At 47.3% G+C, this 23,228-nt stretch overlaps 1 protein-coding gene and 1 pseudogene across 2 annotated transcripts in view; both read right to left on the bottom strand.

Moving 5' to 3' along the window:
- Positions 1 to 2,245: 2,245 nt before the first annotated feature.
- Positions 2,246 to 4,261, bottom strand: LOC140134283 (uncharacterized; annotated as a pseudogene).
- Positions 4,262 to 4,321: 60 nt separating this feature from the next.
- Positions 4,322 to 23,228, bottom strand: part of LOC140085260 (uncharacterized) — a 35,868-nt gene continuing 16,961 nt past the window's right edge. The window contains exons 3-7 of one of the 2 annotated variants that reach the window (XM_072126518.1): positions 16,512 to 17,267; positions 16,236 to 16,427; positions 15,983 to 16,123; positions 15,625 to 15,898; positions 4,322 to 7,011 (exon numbers count right to left, since the gene is read on the bottom strand). In XM_072126518.1, the coding sequence (XP_071982619.1) occupies positions 4,880 to 7,011; positions 15,625 to 15,898; positions 15,983 to 16,123; positions 16,236 to 16,427; positions 16,512 to 17,267 (3,495 nt within the window). In that variant the 3' untranslated portion in view covers positions 4,322 to 4,879. The remainder of the gene's footprint in view (positions 7,012 to 15,624; positions 15,899 to 15,982; positions 16,124 to 16,235; positions 16,428 to 16,511; positions 17,268 to 23,228) is intronic. The other variant, XM_072126519.1, reaches the window with a different exon arrangement.

The raw sequence follows: 23,228 nt of genomic DNA, 5'->3' as shown, positions 1-23,228 counted from the left end.
TTTATCACCTCTGAGAGCTCTTGCTCGGTAAGGTCTTCCTCAAGGGACCCCAGCTCCTCCCCGTCCAAACAGGGGAGAGCTGTTTCTGCTATATATGCATCGATTTTTGCCTGTAGCTGTCCTGGGGTCATATCCATATATTGGCCCTGTATGTTGTATAGTTCCTGGTAATAAGAGCGGAAAATGTCAGAGATAGTGATATGGTGATGAACCTGTCCTGGATTGTCGGGATGTATATGGCGGAGCCTCGCTAGGGGGCCGCTGCATTTGTTCATAAAAGAATCGCTTATTCCTATCCCAGTATCGGAGGTATTTCTGGTCTAGTATGTCCCTTAGTTCCTCCCTGGTGTTAAGGAGCTCGTTTAGAGCCGCTTGTGATCCTCTCGCTTTGTGGGCCGCCGCTAGAGTCTGTATTTTATCGAGACATTGGCGTCCTTTTCCCACTTCAGACACGACCCATGTTTGATGAATTACCCCAGATTGCACCCATCAACATTTCCCACTGCACCGGGACGGGGGTCAAGTCGTCAATGTGAGATCTGCTGCTTCATGTGGGACACTCAAACAGCATCTTTTCATAAATTGTCATTCAGGCGCCAAGCCCAGAGAGTTGCAAATGGACCTGGTACATTCAAGGTTACCGAGATCGGGGTGTGGTCGGACCATAGTGTCGGGGTGATGGTGGATGAAGGCTCAGCCAGAACATGTCAGCTGTATGACTGATGGACGTGGGAGTAATAGGAGTAGTTCCAGCCATGTGGATTGAGGATGCGCCACACATCTACTAGTTGTAAGTCATGGAGCACATTTGGGAGGGGCCTACATGGGGTCTGTGGGATGAGCAGTCCATGCCAGGGTCCATGACAAAGTTGAAGTCACCCCAAAGCACCGTCACCCCTTCTGCAAAGTCACACAGTTTGGCTAGTATTGAGCCACAGGCCGCAACCTGCCCCTTATTGGGAAGGTAGAGGGAAAACAGGGTAATCAGGTGTCCCCACAATCTCACTTTAAGAAAGACATAACGTCCTATGGGGTAAATCTAGCACCTCATGTGTCAGCCTCTTGTGGAGCCCAATGGAGACCCTTCTAGATTTGGAAGAAGGGTTCGTGCTGTGGAACCAGGTAGTATCTGTTTCAGAGCTTTGGTGCGGAAGTGAGTCTCCTGGAGGAAAAGAACATTGGCTTTATGCATTTGGAATAGTATCTGGTTACGTTTCTGAGGAAAGGTCAGACCATCTCTTGCATTAAGAGATTAGCAGCACTTTATGGTAGCCATTAAGAAGGTACACCGAGGGGGGGGTAAGGATGCACACAGGGAGGGTGGGTAACACAGGAAACGTGTAGGGGCAACAAAGACTAGTCAAACACTACAGACAAGACAATAGATAAACAGTGGAAACAGAGGTGGGGTCAAGGACCAGGAAGGTCTAGCCACCCCTGACTCCAGCCAGCAGAAGCCCCGCGAGGGGAAGCCAGCTCTCAGGTGGTTTTGGGCCCCGGGATCTATATGCCCAATCAAGCTCCAAAGGTCTCATTGAACAGGTGTTGCAGGGTAGCGTCCAGATGGCGGGGGAGTCCTCGTACCCTTATGAGTTTGGAGATATTGGAGTTGCATAGAATGCGTAGCAAGGAGCTCCTCATGGCAGTTAAGTCTGGAGTTGGTAGTTGTGGCAGTGTGTTCTGTTGCAGACACCCTCTCCTCAATGACCCAAGCCTCAGACCGTGTGGACTGCGCCTTCACCTGGGAGGCTGCGGCGGCCATCTTGGACGTGGCAGTGGGGAGATCTGGGGAGAAGAACTTCTCGATCCCTGGAGCTGCAATGGTCGGCGAGAGTCTCCGTCCCCTTCTTCTTCTTTCTGTCCCCCATTTGACTGCTCTGATGCCGGTGGGTTACGGGGCTAGAGCGGGAGCACCTACCTCCTGCATAGCCAGGCCACGCCCCCCTCTGTTTGACTTTAACCATTGAGTTTTGTGTTGTATTTGGGCAAAGTGTCTCATCAACCTTATACGTGATAAGTGGTGGCAGGTGAATGCACTGAAAGCAAAAAGTTTTCTGGGATGGGATAAAGAAAACCACACCTCTTTTAGCTACGGCAGCTCCCTTGATATCAAGCATGACCTACAAGAGGCCTTAAGTTTTCCCAGAATCCCTCTAGTGGAGCATCCAAGGCTATAAAACTCCACACACCTACATGGTGGCACTCTCTGTAAGGAGAACTTCCCGTTCTGGAGGGCAGAGAGCTCTCAGAGGGCGGTCCAGTGTAACCCGATAGTCTCCTTTCCTGGATCTAAGGCCGTGATCTTTATAAGTGATATCGAGGTGATATGTGCGGTGATATGTGAGGTGATATGTGAGGTGATGTGTGCGGTGCTGTGTGCGGTGCTGTGTGAGGTGCTGTGTGAGGTGATGTGCGAGGTGATGTGCGAGGTGATGTGCGAGGTGATGTGCGAGGTGATGTGCGAGGTGATGTGCGAGGTGATGTGCGAGGTGATGTGCGAGGTGATGTGCGAGGTGATGTGCGAGGTGATATGTGCGGTGATATGTGAGGTGATATGTGCGGTGCTGTGTGCGGTGATATGTGTGGTGATATGTGAGGTGATATGTGCGGTGACATGTGCGGTGATATGTGCGGTGCTGTGTGAGGTGATATGTGAGGTGATATGTGTGGTGATATGTGAGGTGATATGTGCGGTGCTGTGTGAGGTGATGTGTGTGGTGATATGTGAGGTGATGTGTGCGGTGATATGTGCGGTGATATGTGCGGTGCTGTGTGCGGTGCTGTGTGAGGTGATATGTGCGGTGCTGTGTGAGGTGATATGTGCGGTGCTGTGTGAGGTGATATGTGCGGTGCTGTGTGAGGTGCTATGTGAGGTGATATGTGCGGTGCTGTGTGAGGTGATATGTGCGGTGCTGTGTGAGGTGCTATGTGAGGTGATATGTGCGGTGCTGTGTGCGGTGATATGTGCGGTGATATGTGAGGTGATATGTGCGGTGCTGTGTGCGGTGATATGTGCGGTGATGTGTGAGGTGATATGTGCGGTGCTGTGTGAGGTGCTATGTGAGGTGATATGTGCGGTGATATTTGAGGTGATATGTGCGGTGATATTTGAGGTGATATGTGAGGTGATATGTGCGGTGATATGTGCGGTGATATGTGCGGTGATATGTGAGGTGATATGTGTGGTGATATGTGAGGTGATATGTGCGGTGATATGTGAGGTGATATTTGAGGTGATATGTGCGGTGATATGTGCGGTGATATGTGAGGTGATATGTGCGGTGCTGTGTGCGGTGATATGTGCGGTGATATTTGAGGTGATATGTGCGGTGATATGTGCGGTGATATGTGAGGTGATATGTGCGGTGATATGTGAGGTGATATGTGCGGTGATATGTGAGGTGATATGTGCGGTGATATGTGAGGTGATATGTGAGGTGATATGTGAGGTGATATGTGCGGTGATATAAGCATTGTAATTGAAAGCATCACTTCACACATTAACTCCTATCATCTGTGATACTGCAGCCACATCCAGAGCTGAAATCATCTACCGTTAGATCATCTCAGATGCCTACAGCTATTCTCCAGTCACATCCGGAGCTGCAGTCTTATCCTTGCCATTATATACTCCGGCCACATCCAGAGCTGCAATCATCCATTCACCTGCTCTCTCCATGGTCATGGTCGGCTTTATGTGACCCGTTCAGGAGGTGAAGCTGCTAAAAACCTGTTTGTCTTCGCACCGTAAGGAAAACGTTGTTTATCTTCAGGTTCTGGAATACGGGGCAGATAAAGGAGGTCCCCGGGACAATTATTTGGGAAATCTGCGATGCTCAATATAAGATTTTATACTCTTATTTTTGGATTTTTCATAATAAAATTTATTGATCAGGTTTCCCCTTCTCGTTCAGTTCATGTCTTTCAAATATTAACAAAACTGCACCAAAAACAGATTGCAATGTGTGAACACGCTCTTATTGGGTTACATCATAAGTAATTGTATAACAGGGTCATTTATGGGTCTTCAAAGTCACTGGAAACCTGAGCTGTTCCCTCAAAAAATAAGCTAAGGAATCTAAGACGCACAAAACTGTTCAGTAAAGTTCAGTAAAGTTTTTTTTAAGAATAACACAGACTTCTAAAATTCTTCTACATCGCAGGGACGACCAGAGGACGGTACAACGAGGGGTTAATGTCTCCATCACAAGTAGCTGCTGCCTCCTACAGTATAGATGATATTCCCCCCCTCCTCCCCACACAGGAGGTAACTGGGGGCCCCCAGCCTGCCCCCCCCCCCCTCCCCCAGGTATTAGGGTTGTGAGGGGAAGTGTTTATATATGAAGATTATAGCCCTCCCTCCCAGAAACCTATTGCCCCGTAGGGTCACACTAGGAAAGGGTTAATGTAAGAATCTCCACAGCCAATGAGCAGCGACGTCTCCGCAGATAACGGCGGGTTTTATTCTCTCAGTAAATTGTAAAAATCGCTCATATAGTTACAAGTCTCCCGATCCTAAATATCAGACGGCAGACGTAGAGGAGATGTTATCACCACATCAATTCCTACATCACCAGCGGGAACACGGCCCAGAGATGAGAGGAGCCGAGAAATATCCCACAGATGCCACCGATACCGGAGCGGAAGCTCACTTACCACAAAACAGCAAAATCAGTACGAAATCCATTAGTGCGAATATTCACGGTGACCGTCCACCCTGTAAGGAATATGGTTATGTGGCAGACCACGAGTAGGACAACCTTCACATGGGCCGCCGGGGCTACCAGACACGTCCCTGCTCCCTCATACATAAACCACGTGATACGTGGCAGGTAAAATATCTCCATATTCATTTCTGAATAAAACACGTTCCACATTTCTAGAATATAATTGGCTTCTCCTCTGTGTGAATCTTCTGGTGTCTCTCGAGATGACCTAGAAGCATGAAGCGTTCCCCACACTCCGGACACGATAATGTCTTCTCTACTGTGTGGCTTCTTAGATGTTCCACAAGTAAGTCTTTATTCATGAAGGATTTTCCACAATCCAGGCATGAGAATGGCTTCGCTCCCGTGTGAATTCTCTCATGTACGATAAGACCAGATTTCTGACTAAACGATTTCCCACATTCTGAGCATGAAAATGGCTTCTCCCCTGTGTGAGTTCTCTGATGTTTAACAAGACCTGATTTCTGGTTAAAGCTTTTCCCACATTCCATACATGAAAATGGCTTCTTCTTCAAGTTACTTTGGAAAGGTTCCACAAAACTGGATTCATTGCTAGAACCTTTAGCTTCTTCAGGATAAGAATGGGGATGCTCCCCTGTGTGAGTTCTTAGATGCTTAACAAGACCTGATTTCTGAGTAAAGCTTTTCCAACATTCTGGACATGAATATGGCTTCTCTACTGTGTGGGTTCTTAGATGTTTAACAAGACCTGATTTCTGGTTAAAGCTTTTCCCATATTCAGAACATGGATATGGCTTCTCTACTGGGTGACTTCTCTGATGTACAACGAGCTCTGATTTCTGAATAAAACATTTTCCACATTCTGTGCATGAAAATGGCTTCTGTCCTGTGTGAGTTCTCTGATGTAGGAGAAGACCAGATTTTCGGCTAAAATATTTTCCACATTCCATACATGAAAATGGCTTCTCCTCCAAGTTACCTTGAAAAGGTTCCACAAAACTGGATTCATCGCTAGAACCTTTAGCTTCTTCAGGATATAATTGTGGATGCTTCATAGTGTGAGTTCTCTGATGTTTAACAAGCTTTGATTTCCGGGTAAAACATTTCCTACATTCTGAACATGTAAACGGCTTCTCTCCTGTGTGGCTTCTCTGATGTATAACAAGCTCTGATTTACGAATAAAACATTTCCCACATTCTGTGCATGAAAACGGCTTCTCCCCTGTGTGAATTCTCTGGTGTATGGCAAGGTGGGATTTCCGGGTAAAACCTTGCTCACATTCTGAGCATGAAAACGGTTTACGTACAACGTGACTTCTCTGATGTTTAACAAGCTCTAATTTCGAGGTAAAACATTTTCCACATTCTGAACATGTAAATGGCTTCTCTACTGTGTGAGTTCTCTGATGCTCAACAAGGTTTGATTTGTAAGTATAAGATTTTCCACATTCTGAACATGAAAATGGCTTCTCCCCTGTGTGACTTCTCTGATGACTAACAAGATCCGACTTGTAAATAAAACGTTTATCACATTCTGAGCATGAAAATGGCTTCTCTCTTGTGTGGCTTCTCTGATGTCTAACAAGATCTGACTTGTAAATAAAACGTCTCTCACATTCAGAACATGAATACGGCATCTCTCCAGTGTGACTTCTCTGATGTGCAACAAGTTTTGATTTCCGGGTAAAGCATTTCCCACATTCTGAACACGTAAATGGCTTCTCCCCTGTGTGAATTCTCTGATGTACGACAACCTCGGATTTGGCTGTAAAACATTTCCCACATTCTGAACATGAATACGGCTTCTCTCCTGTGTGACGTCTTTCATGAATTAAAAGGTGACCTTTCCTTAGAAAACATTGCCCACATTCAGGACATGTAAATGGCTTCTCTCCTGAGTGACTTCTCTGATGTCTAACAAGCTCTGATTTTGAGATAAAACCTTTCCCACATTCTGAGCATGTGAACGGCTTCTCTCCTGTGTGAGTTCTCTGATGTATAACAAGCTCTGACTTATAGATAAAGACTTTCCCACATTCTGAGCATGTGAACGGCTTCTCTCCTGTGTGAGTTCTCTGATGTATGACAAGGTGGGATTTGTAAGTAAAGCATTTCCCACATTCTGAGCATGTACACGGCTTCTCTCCTGTGTGAGTTCTCGTGTGTTTGGAGAGTTTACATCCCCCTCTACAATGTTCCCCACACTTAGTCCATGGAGACGTTCTCTCCTGTCCCTTTCTTCCAATCCATAACTGATTATCTTCTACTTTATGACCGGGAAGTGGAAGGAGTTGTCTGCCGGAGCCTCGGATCTGGCCGTTACCTGGAAAAGAAAGAAAACGAGTCCCAGAAATTCTATAGACATATAAGGAGACATATATCCATGTATCATAACTGACTGTGTATCACTGCTAGCGCTGCCTCTACATGGCGCCAATGATGAGGAAGGACCCCATAGTGATGATGAGTAGAACCTGATGAGTGGAGAGAAGCGGCCCGGCACGTGTTTGGGTCAGCAGAGCTTGGTCACGGGGCTGGTGCTGGACAGCGAGGTCTCTCCACCCATCGGAGGTAATAGACCACGCCCACCTGACCCTATTTATAATTGCTTCCTACTTTTTATGTCTTTTGATGTTACCGTGTCCCCGCGTTCTGGAGACAATGGCCTCCGTGGTTTTTATACTTGTGTTATTGATCAGCACCATTAGTTCTATCCGTTCATCCACGTGTGATTATTTGATGGGATCTGCGGCCGTTCTCTCTTAGTTTCCCGTTTTGTTGTTCGGTATTTGAGAGGCCACTTCTGTATTTAGAGCGGCTCATGTAGCGCGATTGTGCGCAGTCGTTACATTTTCCATGAATTCTGGTTGATTACATATAGGAAATATGCAAATACATTTTCCATGGTGATAAATAGAAGACCCCGCCTCCTTTTGCTACCTAGAAAGGCGGCGCCATTACCACCAAGTACGACCTACAAGAAGTCTAAAGACATGATGTGGGACTAAGCCAATTAAGGGGGCGGCCTTTCAAGGAGGCGCGGTTTTCTATATAACACCATGGGAAACGTATTTGCATACTTCCCAGAATTCCCTAGTGGAGCATCTATGGCTTTAAGTCTCCACATGCCTTTAAGGTGGCCCTAATTGTCAATCTCTCCATAAGGAGAACACCGACCGTCTGACCCTTGAGTACTTACGGTGAGAACGTACATGTCCCTAAGCAGGTTCCCCCTCATACATTCTGGAGAGTGAGACTTCTCTATATAATAGAAGCCACAGATGTATACGAGACTCTAGTACGACCTTCCATAGGATGGGGTGGACATTTCTTTGTAAGGTCTTTGAGGCCTTTGGCTGTGGACATTCAGCTGATATATGACCCCCCCCCCCCCCTCTGTATGACACAGTTTCGCTTTATCACGAGGCACTGGCCATGGCTTCCCCCTCATCCCCCATCTTACCAAGTCTTTGGCTCCAGCCATTTGGAAGAACAGGAATACCCATGGTTTGGGGGATGAGCCACTACTATGTGCAGATGATATTCAGCTTTGCTGATTCGGATACTTCTATTTCAGAGGTTATGGGTGTGGACTAAGGACTAAGTATTTCTTGTTGCCTCTTGGAAATTTCCACTCAATTAAAGGACTGATGGTTTAAGATTTGCAGCAACAATTTGACTATCGTGGAATAAGTGTTAGTTTGATTCGTCTGCTGACCAGGATTATGGTGAAGGTGAGTATCAGGTCCGGGCTCCTCCTAATAGATCCTCATTACGTTGTGTTTGATGAATGATTTGATCTGAGGATGAAGCGTGATCCTCCTTTGCCAATCTGATAATGGGGGGGGGCTCCCTACCATATTTTGGTCTTTATTATTTGGCATCTCATAATAACATTTAAGGATTCTGCTGCATTTCATATTCAGGGGGTAATTTACTTATCTTATGGAAGTACTCGAGTCCGGTCGGCTGTGGAAACGGCTTGTGTGTAAATTATAAAGAGAAGTCAGGAATCAGATGAAGGGGATACAGGGGATACAAGGGTTCACTTACTTTGCTTCTCACTCCAAGGAATATTGGACTGGCAAAATAACAAGACAAGTTTCCCAACTGTTTAAAGAATATCATATGTCGATATGACTTTGTTCTCTCCGATTGGAGAGGAGGGGGGGGTAATTTTCTCAAATTACGTTTTTCCCCTTTATTATTCTCAATACAATATTTTAAAACCAATTACAATACATATTTTTATCCCCCAACAATCACAGTCCTCCACCCAAATCTTGGTCGGTAGAGAGGAGAAAGACCATTAGCAGCCATTTTTTCTTCCATATACTGTATGTACCAGAGTGTAAGCCGAATGTGCCCAATTTTAACACAAAAAACTGGGAAAACCAATCATTGGTCACAGCTTCCCCCAGTATATAGCTACCCTCTGCCATCAGTGTATAGCCAATTGCCCCTTCCCCCCAGTATATAGCCAACCCATGCCCCCTAGGACATAGCCAGCAGCCTCTGCCCCCTAATATACAGCCAGCAGCCCCTGCCCCCTAATATACAGCTAATAACCCCTGCCCCACAGTATATAGCTAGCCTGCCCATGCCCCCAGTATATAGCCAACCCTAACCCCGTAGTACATAGCCATCAGCCCCTGCCCCCTAATATACAGCCAGCAGCCTCTGCCCCCTAGCATACAACTAATATCCCCTGCCCCACAGTATGGTCCAGGCAGATGGGAACACAGAAACTGACAGGACCGCACAGGAGCACGGGAACAGGACCGCACAGGAGCACGGGAGCTGGACCGCACAGGAGCACGGGAGCTGGACCGCACAGGAGCACGGGAGCTGGACCGCACAGGAGCACGGGAGCTGGACCGCACAGGAGCACGGGAGCTGGACCGCACAGGAGCACGGGAGCTGGACCGCACAGGAGCACGGGAGCTGGACCGCACAGGAGCACGGGAGCTGGACCGCACAGGAGCACGGGAGCTGGACCGCACAGGAGCACGGGAGCTGGACCGCACAGGAGCACGGGAGCTGGACCGCACAGGAGCACGGGAGCTGGACCGCACAGGAGCACGGGAGCTGGACCGCACAGGAGCACGGGAGCTGGACCGCACAGGAGCACGGGAGCTGGACCGCACAGGAGCACGGGAGCTGGACCGCACAGGAGCACGGGAGCTGGACCGCACAGGAGCACGGGAGCTGGACCGCACAGGAGCACGGGAGCTGGACCGCACAGGAGCACGGGAGCTGGACCGCACAGGAGCACGGGAGCTGGACCGCACAGGAGCACGGGAGCTGGAACACACAGGAACACGGGAGCTGGAACACACAGGAGCACGGGAACACAAACACACAGGAGCACGGGAGCTGGACCGCACAGGAGCACGGGAGCTGGACCGCACAGGAGCACGGGAGCTGGAACGCAGGAGCAAGAACACACAGGAATATTGCAGGGGAGCTTTCTCTAAGGCGTAGGCACAAAGATCCATCAGGGGACAAAGGAAGGGGTTGGAATTTAATATGGAAGGCAGCTGGGCAGACGGCAATTATCGGCGCGCTGGCCCTTTAAATTTTATAGAGTAGGCGCGTGCCCTTGGAGACAGAAATGCATGGCCCGGCGAGCGGACATCGCGGGGACCGCAGCTGGAGCCGGGACAGGTGAATTTGCCCCTGGAGCCTGCCGCCAGCTGAGTAAGGTACACGGGTGCGCCTGAGACCCGGGATATGGGTTGCAGGGGCACCCGTGGCCGTAACAGCAAGCAGCCCCTGCCCCCAGTATATAGAATGGGACATAGTATTGCCCTTTTACAAATCACTGGTCACACCACACATGGAACATTGTGGACAGTTTTGGGCACCAGCAAAACCAATGCAGAGGAGAGCAACCAAGATTGTTAGAGGAATGGGGGGACTAGAATACAAGGAAAGATTACAACATTTGGGATTATTCAGTTTAGAAAACAGACAGCTGAGGGGAAACCTCATTATACAATGTTCAAATACCTGAACGGATAGAAGAAGGATCTTTCCAAAGATCTTTTTATACCTAGGCCAGTGACCAGAACAAGGGGGCACCCTCTACGGCTAGAGGAGAGGAGGTTCTACCATCACCATAGACAGGGGGCATCCTCTACACCTAGAAGAGAGGAGGTTCTATCATCACCATAGACAGGGGCATCCTCTACACCTAGAGCAGAGGAGGTTCTACCATCACCATAGACAGGGGGCATCCTCTACACCTAGAGGAGAGGAGGTTCTACCATCACCACAGACAGGGGACATCCTCTACACCTAGAGGAGAGGAGGTTCTACCATCACCATAGACAGGGGGCATCCTCTACACCTAGAGCAGACGAGGTTCTACCATCACCATAGACAGGGGGCATCCTCTACACCTAGAGGAGAGGAGGTTCTATCATCACCATAGACAGGGGCATCCTCTACACCTAGAGCAGAGGAGGTTCTACCATCACCATAGACAGGGGGCATCCTCTACACCTAGAGGAGAGTAGGTTCTACCATCACCACAGACAGGGGACATCCTCTACACCTAGAGGAGAGGAGGTTCTACCATCACCATAGACAGGGGACATCCTCTACACCTAGAGGAGAGGAGGTTCTACCATCACCATAGACAGGGGGCATCCTCTACACCTAGAGGAGAGGAGGTTCTACCATCACCATAGACAGGGGGCATCCTCTACACCTAGAGGAGAGGAGGTTCTACCATCACCACAGACAGGGGACATCCTCTACACCTAGAGGAGAGGAGATTCTATCATCACCATAGACAGGGGCATCCTCTACACCTAGAGCAGAGGAGGTTCTACCATCACCAAAGACAGGGCACATCCTCTACACCTAGATGAGAGGAAGTTCTACCATTACCATAGACAGGGGACATCCTCTACACCTAGAGCAGAGGAGGTTCTATCATCACCATAGACAGGGGGCATCCTCTACACCTAGAGGAGAGGAGGTTCTACCATCACTATAGACAGGGGGGCATCCTCTACACCTAGAGGAGAGGAGGTTCTACCATCACCATAGACAGGGGCATCCTCTACACCTAGAGCAGAGGAGGTTCTACCATCACCAAAGACAGGGGACATCCTCTATACCTAGATGAGAGGAAGTTCTACCATTACCATAGACAGGGGACATCCTCTACACCTAGAGGAGAGGAGGTTCTACCATCACCATAGACAGGGGGCATCCTCTACACCTAGAGGAGAGGAGGTTCTACCATCACCATAGACAGGGGCATCCTCTACACCTAGAGGAGAGGAGGTTCTACCATCACCATAGACAGGGGCATCCTCTACACCTAGAGGAGAGGATGCTCTACCGTCACCACAGATAGGGGCATCGTCTACCCCTAGAGGAGAGGAGGTTCTTCCAGGCTCACATACTATACTAATATACTATGATACCATGATATAGCCTGCCAGCCCATGTACCCGAGGAAATAGCCAGAATCTGCCCCCTAGTATATCCTCCTAGCCATCCCCTAGTATATAGGCAGCAGCCCTTGCCTAGAGTGTGCCAAGCCTATAAGAGAAAATTAACTCTAGACCCTTCCGATGCCCCACGCAGCTCCTCTTCTTTCTTCCGTTGCTCCGATTCAGTCTTCTGCTCCATTGTGTGTGCACCGCCGATGTGTTGACTTCATAATATGTGTGCCCTTTCTAATTGTTTTTTACTACTTTTCAAATTGAGGGATGAAGAAGAATTACATTTTCGAAGAATACATCTGGCAATAAATAATGCCGAGATAATCCAATTTTTTTATGAATAGTCCCAGCACCAAAATATCAGGGGAGGGAATAAAGTTTATCTCTTTATATATGTCTGCAAAGACCTACTGCCAGAAATGAGCAATTACTCTACAATTCCATAACATTCGTAAAGAATCCACATTTATTCCATTACATTTATGACATCACCTTCCCTCCCTTTCCGAAATCTACAAAGCAGCTTAGGTGAATGATACAATCTATATATGATTGGATAATCTTAAAAGCTTCGGACATTGCTAAACCTTCAATATTAATCAAAATATGAATCCACTGTAAATCACCTACGAGGGCCAATATCTCCAATCCCTTTACATCTAATGCTATGACATTATTTATTGTCTTACATCTCACAGACATTTCCCTACAAGCCCTAATATGAAATATTTCACCTTTCCCAATGCTGCGACTTGTTTATCCTCAATCCTGTACTTTTCTTTTAGAGAGGAAAATGCAATAATTCTTCCATTGACAAAAATGTGTGAAATTGATTAATTCCTCTTTTCTCCTACCATGAAATCCTAGAAATTCTTTCAATTAAATATTTTGCCATGAAGGTGTTACATCTCCTTGTGTAACGTCTCCTTAATCTTAATCACAGAATCTGTGACGCTTCTATTGTACACAACATCCTTGGACCTAAGTAATACAAAAAAAATTGGGAAACCCTTACCCAACCCTAGGCCTACAGAAAAATATTTCTTAATTCTCACTTTCTTCCTCCCCCTAATGAGATCATTTAGAAGGGTTTCTATTTGGAATCCATGACATAGATGCTGCACATCACATAGAGAAGATTATCATTTGATCAAAATTATTTTATCTGCCCGTCTTGAGGGTATAATAGTATTTTATCATCTATCCCATCACAGCTAAAGCCCTTATGTACTTACTACCTTGACAATTTATTGCTAATGGCTCTAAAAACAACACAAATAACAATGGGGTCAAGGGACGCCCTCGTCCAGCACCTCTAGAAATCGGCTGAGCCTAATACTTGCTCTCCGTCTTGTATATACTGATATTATTAGGTCCAAACCTCTTCAGACTCTCCCAGAGGAAGATCCACTGCACCCTGTTGAAAGCTTTTGAGGCATCTAATCGACAAGTTGGAGCGGGTCTCCCCCCCCTCAGCCCAGGCCCAATGGAATATTTGAAAATATTCAGTGTTTAAAGTGTTATACATCAGGCTTGTTCTTATATCAGTTGATTTGTGACTTTTACTATTAGTGACTTTCGATATCTCCTATAAATTTCCTGGAAACCTTTTCCAATTCTTCCAGGGTTATTGGATTTTCTTATTTCTCCCTCTGACAAATTGATAAGGTTGGAAAGGCCATTTCTGAGAAATAATCCTGCACAGCCTCAGGACACAATTCTACTTCAGAGGTAAATTATTCACCACACTTTCATTACCTCTGGTTTAGCCACCATTATTTTACCCGCTCTCGTTTTATGGCTTCTATACTAAGAAAAAACCGGCGCGCTGAGCCTCATCTTCTACTTCTATATTTCATGTGTCGGATCGCTGAACTTTATCACTTACCCTTCTTTTCCTCTAGATAGTTTCTTTACCCGCAGATAAATGATTGAAGTGTATCCCATATGAATCGTGGACCTCCTGAGCCCTTATTGCTCTCATTATTTCTACATCTTCATTAATTATTGACAACCATAGGAAGAACTCTCCGTGGAGCTGGAATACCATCCTTATTACGCTCCATATCAGGATCATCAGCCAATGCTCAGGGTTTGGTTCATATTCCATCTTTTTAGATATTCTAGATAGTTAGCATTACACAGAGCGAGGTCATTTCTTGACATTGATTTATGGGGTCCACTAAAACAGGAAACACCCCCCCCCCTTACTTATGTTGCCAAAAATCTGAATGTTGCCGAATCGTCCGACGACCCGTTCCCCGATTTCTGTTGCATGAAAGCAGCGCAGCTGCGGCACAATCCGATCGCGTGCCACATAATCCCCTTCCCTGTCCTGGCGGCGCAGTCCCCGAAAACGTCGGAAAACCTGACGAAAATGCGGCCACGGGACCCTTAGTAATTAAGCCCCAGTGTCTTAATGGAGATTCTCCTTTAAATCTATTTATAGAGATATAATTGGCCATCACACAATTATAATCTCCACAAGATACGATAGTAACAGATTCCTAATAACATCACATAAGTACGGTAAAGGAACAAATGATAGTATACACCTTAAACCTTCAAACATACAGTCATCAAAGATAGAATTGCCCCATGTCCAGGGAGTCAGTGATATAAAGGATAACACGGACCCCTCGCGCCTTTGTAGAAAATGTAGAATGTAACTTGACCTCCAATCCAATTTCTTTCCAGCCTCTGAACAATGAATCTCTGTACACAATCTAGAACTAGCACCTGGACATTCCCCCTACTAATCTTAGTGTCCCATCCACTGACCGAGTACCCATTCCATCCCCCCCTTTGTGACGCACTATGATACACCTGGACGTCTCTACATCTGACTCCACTGCCCCCCCCCACACTGTAACCTTCTTTCTTGTAATTAAGGTATTAATAAAAAATTGATTGGTGAAGATTGGAGGAGCGATTGTCTCCAGCTCCGGTTCCATCCTGCTAAACATTGCCCACCAGTCCCCGATTGAGCCCCAGGCCATCTCGACAAGCTCTCACTGTAAATGGAAAGGTCTGGCACCAGCTACTATCTGTAGATATTGTGAGCATGACCTGACCCTTCTTACATCGTGTCTGCACAGAACTCTCCATCTTGAGGAGCTTCCCCAGACTCGGGGTTAGGGTCCTTTCCACGTGCGGTTGTTGGGTATTAATTTTACCTTATGATATGGACACTTTTTATTTCCTTAGATCGCTCTCGTCACACAAGTAAACACTGGACACACAAATGTTACCCATTGAATCGAGAGTGCTTTGTCATCTAGCCGGGGCTCCTCCTGGTGAAATGGTTCATCTTCAACTTTTGTTTTCAACCATTTATTTTTGTCATATGATTTGTTTTGAGTAAATGTTTTTTTTCAGAATATAGAAGAGTTTGGGGCTAATGTACTTACCTTGACTATGGGTAGGTTTTCCCTCAGGGATATTGCTGTATTATCAATTCTTCTCCCTCTTACCTTGTGATGTAAGTGACCGGTCCTCCATGATGTCCTTGTACAGAACCTTGTGTCCCTCTATATACTCCCGCTCCTCCATCATGATGTCCTGGTACAGAACCTTGTGTCCCTCTATATACTCCCGCTCCTCCATGATGTCCTTGTACAGATCCTCGTGTCCCTCTATATACTCCCGCTCCTCCATGATGTCCTGGTACAGATCCTTGTGTCCCTCTATATACTCCCGCTCCTCCATGGAGAAATACACAGCGATGTCCTGACTCCTTATAGGAACCTGAGACACACAATGACACAGTCATCACCCAGACCCCTCCAGTGCTGTAACTGGAGCATTTCCCAGCATTCCCTGCAGTGTCACCTCTCCAGTCAGAAGTTCTGAGAACTTGTTGATAAATTCTAGAATCTTCTGCTCACGTAGCATAGTGCGAGTGGAAGACAATCTGATAGGATCTCGGCTTCTGCTCCATCCTCCTCCTGAGGTCATCATTACTGTGTCATCCTGTGTACGGGGAGACAATGATCACTACATACATTCTAAGTCTCCAACATCTTTCCAGCCATTTACCAGTTGTATGAATAGAGATAAGAGAGATATTATGTAAGACTCTCACCTCTGCAGTTATCAGGTCCATTATCTCCAGGGTGAGGTGTAAGATCTCTGCAGCCATGTGCTCTCTGTCCTCCTCCATCCTTGGTTGATGGTCCTCCATCATGATGTCCTGGTAGAGAACCTTGTGTCCCTCTATATACTCCCGCTCCTCCATGGAGAAATACACAGCGATGTCCTGACACCTTATATGAACCTGAGACACACAATGACACAGTCATCACCCAGACCCCCCCAGTGCTGTAACTGGATAATTTCCCAGCATTCCCAGCAGTGTCACCTCTCCAGTCAGAAGCTCTGAGATCTTGTTGATAAATTCTAGAATCTTCCTGGTATATAAGATGAGGGGAGGGGAAGACACTCTGATGGGGCCTCCTCTTCTGCTCCATCCTCCTCCTGGCTCAGTGACGGGGCCTGTGCTTCTGCTCCATCCTCCTCCTGGCTCAGTGATGGGGCCGGGGCTTCTGCTCCATCCTCCTCCTGGCTCAGTGATGGGGCCTGTGCTTCTGCTCCATCCTCCTCCTGGCTCAGTGATGGGGCCTAGGCTTCTGCTCCATCCTCCCCTTGGCTCAGTGATGGGGCTGGGGCTTCTGCTCCATCCTCCTCCTGGCTCAGTGATGGGGCCGGGGCTTCTGCTCCATCCTCCTCCTGGCTCAGTGATGGGGCCGGGGCTTCTGCTCCATCGTCCTCCTGGATCAGTGATGAGGCCTCGGCTTCTGCTCCATCCTCCTCCTGGCTCAGTGATGGGGCCTGGGCTTCTGCTCCATCCTCCTCCTGGCTCAGTGATGGGGCCTCGGCTTCTGCTCCATCCTCCTTCTGGCTCAGTGATGAGGCCTCGGCTGCTGCTCCATCCTCCTCCTGGCTCAGTGCTGGAGCCTCGGCTTCTGCTCCATCCTCCTCCTGGCTCAGTAATGGGGCCTCGGCTTCTGCTCCATCCTCCTCCTGGCTCAGTGATGGGGCCTGGGATTCTGCTCCATCCTCCCGGCACATGGGGTGTCACAAACTCATCAGGTAACGTCATCATTACGGTGTCATCCTGTGTACGGGGAGACACTGATCACTACATATATTCTATAGGGGATTTATCAAAAGTGTCTAAAAAGGACTGTTTGAGATGCCCATGGCAACCAATCAGAGAACAGCTTTACTTTATAAACAGCTGTGGGAAAATGAAAGCTGAGTTCTTGTTGGATGCCATGGGCTACTAGAAGAGTTCTACTCTGACACTTCTAGCAGCAGGTGATATCTCTCTTAACCCAGGTCCATCTTCTTTCAGTTACAAAACATTCCACTACTCCACTAGAAATCCTGCAAACCTCTTCAATGAATCCCTTACGCTATCTCTGCTCCTCCTACAGCTCCTTTGAAATTTGCAATAAATGTAAATCCATTAATGATCTGTTTCTTTCAGTTGTTTGACCGGCTGGCCATCAGGAGGACTCTGCCTCGCCTGCTGCTCTGTGCTTCGGTGGTCTGCAATTCTCTCACTTATTCTGACCTACAAATAGGCAGAGAGGAGGGATACGCATACTCCCCGTGGTGCACCTTCCAGGTGATTCCTCCTGTACTCTCACCTTCTATTCTTTTGAGGACGACACCCTCATGATATTCCGCCTATTCACCCTAAATGTGGCTGTAGTGCATCGTCCCCCTGGCTCCCCCTAGCAGATCCTCAACCACTTTGCTTCTTGGCTTTTTCTGTCCCGTCATATCCTAACACTCGTCATGGGAGACTTTCACATCCCCATCAAAATCTCCCCCTTGGCCTCTCAACTTTTATCAGTAACTTCCTCTTTAGGACTCCCACAACTCTCTCATTCTCCTACTCCCCAGGAGGGAAACATCCTAGACTTGGTCTTTGCTCAACTCTCTTCAGTCTTCGACTTCACTAATTCTGTCTCTTCCGGGGCGTGGCCTGACCAGCGATGTGATCGGCCGCACGCTGAGGGAACTCCGGTGCCGTACCTTTACACCATCCTGTGTCCTGGCGCCACACAGCACGGGAGCGACACCGATCTCGGCCCCATCACACCCGGTCCACGTCGAGACACTATGGGGCTCCGTGGCTCAGTCAGTTTGCCCACACCTCCCCCCAGACCTCTTCAAAGGGGAATAGGACCCCTGTCAGCCCAAGCTCTGCAGCTAATAATGGGGCATCAGATGCAGGACCTTCATGCCCCAGTGTGACCCAGGTACCAGAGCCTTCCCAGGGACATTTAACCGCAAATAAAGGCCCTGCCCATAATAAGGGCGGCTACACCCCTACACAACTTACAGCAGTCACAGAGGAGCAGAAACAGGCAGCACCAGAACCTACACTACAGAATGTCCTGTCTGCAGTGGCTCTATGCAACTCCAACCTTGAACTGCACATGGGGGCCTTAAAGAAGAACTCACACGCATGAGGCATGATATGTACAAGATTAATGAAAGAGTGAAGGAGATGGAGGGAAGGATTAGCACTGTGGAGGATGCTGTTCCACCTATGCAAAGAGATATTAGAAGATGTAACCAGGATGTTTGTGCACTATTTGACAAAACTGATGACCTGGAGAATAGGCTCAGAAGAAATAACGTCTAGTGGGCGTTCCGGAGAGGACGGAGGGGAGAGACGCAGTGATTTTCTTTGAACAGTGGCTACTTTCCACCTTTGGGCGGGACCAGTTGACATCCCTGTTCGCCATTGAAAGGGCCCATAGGGTCCCAAATCGACCATTGCCAGCAGGACCGGCCCCTAGACGCATCCTGATCAAGTTGCTTCATTTTAGGGACCATGACATGATACTCCGCCACGTGAGAAATAAACCAGAAAAACAAAATTGAGGGCAACAGGGTCTCCTTCAATCCGGACTTCTATTCCGAAACTGTTAAGAGGAGACTGCGCTCAGCGCAGGTATCATACGCCATGTTATACCCGTCAAGATTGCGGGTAGTAGCTCTGGGAGAGACCCACTTCTTCGAACAGCCGAGAGAAGCCATGAATTGGCTCGACATCAATGAAGGCCGCATCCGGCGACAAGAAAGGGACTGACCTTAGACACTGTGATGTTTGTAATGCTCTCTTTCAGGGGAAGGAATGGAAACTATCTGTTCAGCCGCTATAGTTTGTGTTCTTCAAGTTGATCTGATGCCAGGACTACACGCCTATTGTTATAAGCACCGGAGAGGTTTACCGCGGATTACTGACTGATTACCAACCAGGACCTTTCACAGTTAAAAGGTTCAGGATTTTGGATACCCCGGCGTCTGGAGTTGGAAAGGATGTCGTATGAGTGGTATATGTTGTCTCTATGTTTGTCTTTGTTGGGGGATGGGTAAAGGGGATTGTTTTACCGGTACAATTCTGGTTAAGAGCAAGGCTTGTATGACTGCATCACTCCCTAGGGCAGTGATGGCGAAACTTTTGGAGACAGAGTGCCCAAACTACAACCAAAACCCACTTGTATGTCGCAAAGTGCCAGCATGACAATTTAAGCAGTAACTTATTAATCACAGGTGTTAATCGTATTAGTGACCTGAGTTCACCGATAAAATAGAAAGATGATAGAGAAATTTGGATTGCAGCTTCCCCCCAGGGTCCCCTGAAGAGGAAGAAGCAGGGAACCAAGAGCAGGAGCTCAAATGACAATCCATCTCTATCCACACCTCGCTCCTCCTGTAGTCCTGGCAGCCAAGGATGTCGCTTTAAAATAGCGCTGAGCATGGCACGTCCTGGGCTGTCTTGGACCGCAGGAGCAAGCCTTAAGTCGTATCTGGCCTTGGTGTGAAGGCCGCAGTGCCAACAGAAAGGGCTCTGAGTGCCACCTCTGGCACCTGTGCCATAGGTTCGCCACCACTGCCCTAGGGGAACACACAAGGAACTGTCAATGCATAGGTCTCCGGAAAGATATGGCGAATACTTTTAACATTATAGCATGGAATGTGCAGGGTATGGGAGATGCCAACAAGCGCTGTGCTGTATCCCAGCTACTTAAAAAATACCAACCGGCGATTGTGTGTCTGTCAGAGACCCACTATGCAGCTGATACTGTGGGAACATTTGGCCGGTCATGGGTAGGGCAGCAATACCACTCCACATACTCCACTCATGCCAGGGGAGTCAGTGTGCTGGTCCAAAAATCTATCCCCTTTCAGTGTTCCAGACAAGTCATTGACTCGAGGGCAGATACGTGTGCCGGTTCTGCACTATTCGGGAATACCCTATACTACTGGTAGCGCTCTACATACCGCCACCGTACACGGCGGAGGTCTTGAAACATATTTTACGTCTGGCTGCTGGCTCCCCCACATACTCGCCCCTCAAAGTAGGGGATTTTAATAATTATTTGCACCCGTTCTTAGATAAATTCCATCAGGGTACCATAGCAGAAACTACACCTCCCACTTCACTGGCCAGGGTACTAGGGGAGGTGGGGCTGATATATATTCCTGTTACTCGGCTTCCCACCGCAGCTTGTCCAGGATAGACCTGGTAATAGGGTCAGAAAACGTGGTGGACAAGGTGAGGGAAGTAGAGTACATAGCCCGGAGTATTTCTGACCATACACCAATACGGGTAGAACGGGATTTCGGGACAGGAAATAGAGAGAGACCAATGTGGAAAGTCAATCCATTTTGGTTAGACTTAATAGGAAATTGGTTGGTGGTAGACTTGTAAAGGTTCCTGGAATTTAACCCTTTCAGGACCTGGCCCTTTTTTGTTTTTTCATTTTCATTTTTTACTCCCCATAACTTTTTTATTTTTCCATGTACAGAGCTGTGTGACGGCTTATTTTCTGCGTAACAAATTGCACTTCATAGAGATGGTATTGAATATTCCATGCCGTGTACTAGGAAGCGGGAAAAAAATTCCAAATGCAGTGAAATTGGTAAAAAAACGCATTTGTGCCGCCTTCTTGTGGGCTTGGATCTTACGGATTTCACTGTGCGCCCCAAATGACATGTCTACTTTATTCTTTGGGTCGGTACGATTACGGGGATACCAAATTTGTATAGGTTTTATAATGTTTTCATACATTTAAAAAAATTAAAACCTCCTGTACAAAAATTTTTTTGGGGATTTTGCCATCTTCTGGCGCTAATAACTTTTTTATACTTTGGTGTACTGAGCTGTGGGTGGTGTCGTTTCTTGCGGATTTTGATGACGTTTACAATGTTATCAATTTTAGGACTGTTCGACCTTGTGATCACTTTTTATAGAATTTTTTAATTTTTTTAAATGACAAAAAAAAGTGCTATTTTCGACTTTGGGCGCGATTTTCCGTTACGGGATTAAACGCAGTGAAAAACCGTTATCATATTTTGATAGATCGGGCATTTTCGGACGCGGCGATACCTGATGTGTTTATGATTTTTACTGTTTATTTATATTTATATCAGTTCTAGGGTTAGGGGGGTGATTTGAGTTTTTAGGGTTTTTTATTATAATTTTTTTTTTTTTTTTAACTTTTTTTTATTTTTATTTTTAGTACTTTTCAGACTCCCTAGGGTACTTTAACCCTAGGGGGTCTGCACGATCCTATCATATACTGCCATACTACAGTATGGCAGTATATGGGGATTTTACTACTCATACATTACAATGTGCTGATAGCACATTGTAATGCATGGGTTAACCCGAAGTAGCCTCGGGTCTTCGCGAGACCCGAGGTTACCATGGCGACGGATCGGTGCTAGCAATATGCAGCAAAGACTTACCGGCTATGGAGAGGGCTCAGCGCGTGAGCCCTCTCCATGCACCCGCGGCCGACCCGTGACGTGCTACTATGTCACGGGTCGTGAAAGGGTTAATGAGGGTTCTGTCCCTCATTTGCGTTTTGGAACGCTCTTAAAGGCGAAGCAAGGGGCTTACTATTCGCCCACATCTCCAGATATAAAACTAAATCCAGGAAACTACTGGTGGAACTAGAAAAGCGCGTACTCGACACAGAGAGAGAGTTTATAGAACGCTCAGATGAAAACTCCAAACATAACTGGGAGGAAGCTCAAACATTATATAAGGATTGTGAGACACTGAAGGGGTTAACGGTGGATGGGCGGTATGTTTCCCCTAGGTTTTCCTGCTATGCAAGGCCTTAGTGCTGAGGTTGTGTTGTCCAGCACCTTGGACACAGGTGGTGGGAACAGCCTAATCAGGCTGCATAAAGTGGCTGAGCAGAGCTGAGAGCGTTGTCTCTCTGAAAGGAGGCTGGAGAGCACACAGCCCTGACCTCTGTGCCTGGAGCAGCGACTTATTTTATGTATTAGTGGGGAGTTAGAGAAACTCTGTTTAGTTAGCACCCTGACGGGTAGGATTTTGTTTGTTTAATGCCTGAATGTAAAGGCTGTTTTATTTTGCTGCTGCAATAAACGCAGGCGAGACCTGTTTTGGACTGTACCTTGGTGTCACTGTCTTGAACTGCATCCCAACACCCCGCTACCTCAGACTCTACTGGGCCAAATCTCCCACAGGATATATACTAGATAGGGCATCTCATAAATATAAGAGGTTCTTCTTGAAACAACAATATTTCGCAGAAGGGGAGGCCTCTGGGCATTCACTTGCCACAGTGGTGAAAAATCAGGTGAGCAGTTCCCATATACAATGCCTACACTCTGCGGAGGGACAGGAGATAACAGATGATGAGGTATCCTTAAAGAATTGCGAGAATTCTATGGGCGGTTGTATAGGTCTAAACTAAAAAAAACCCTGATAGGATAGAGGAATTTCTGGCAGGGATTAATATACCGGTTCTGACAGGGCAGTCCGGCTTTATGCCTAGTAGATCTACAGCGATCAATATACATAGACTTTTCACCGTCATGCAGGTCTCCTCCTCGGATATTGGCGGTTGTCTCTCTCGACGCTGCCAAAGCTTTTGACAGCGTTGAGTGGGAATTTCTATGGACAGTATTAAGCAGAATGGGCTTCGGGCCCAAATTTATAGTACTAGTTAAGCTTCTATATGCGGAACCCAGGGCTCGTGTCAGGGCAAACGGAAGATTATCAGATAGCTTT

Source organism: Engystomops pustulosus, chromosome 1 (assembly GCF_040894005.1).
Source record: "Engystomops pustulosus chromosome 1, aEngPut4.maternal, whole genome shotgun sequence".
NCBI lineage: Eukaryota > Metazoa > Chordata > Amphibia > Anura > Leptodactylidae > Engystomops > Engystomops pustulosus.
This window is presented reverse-complemented; position numbering and strand designations above follow the sequence as displayed.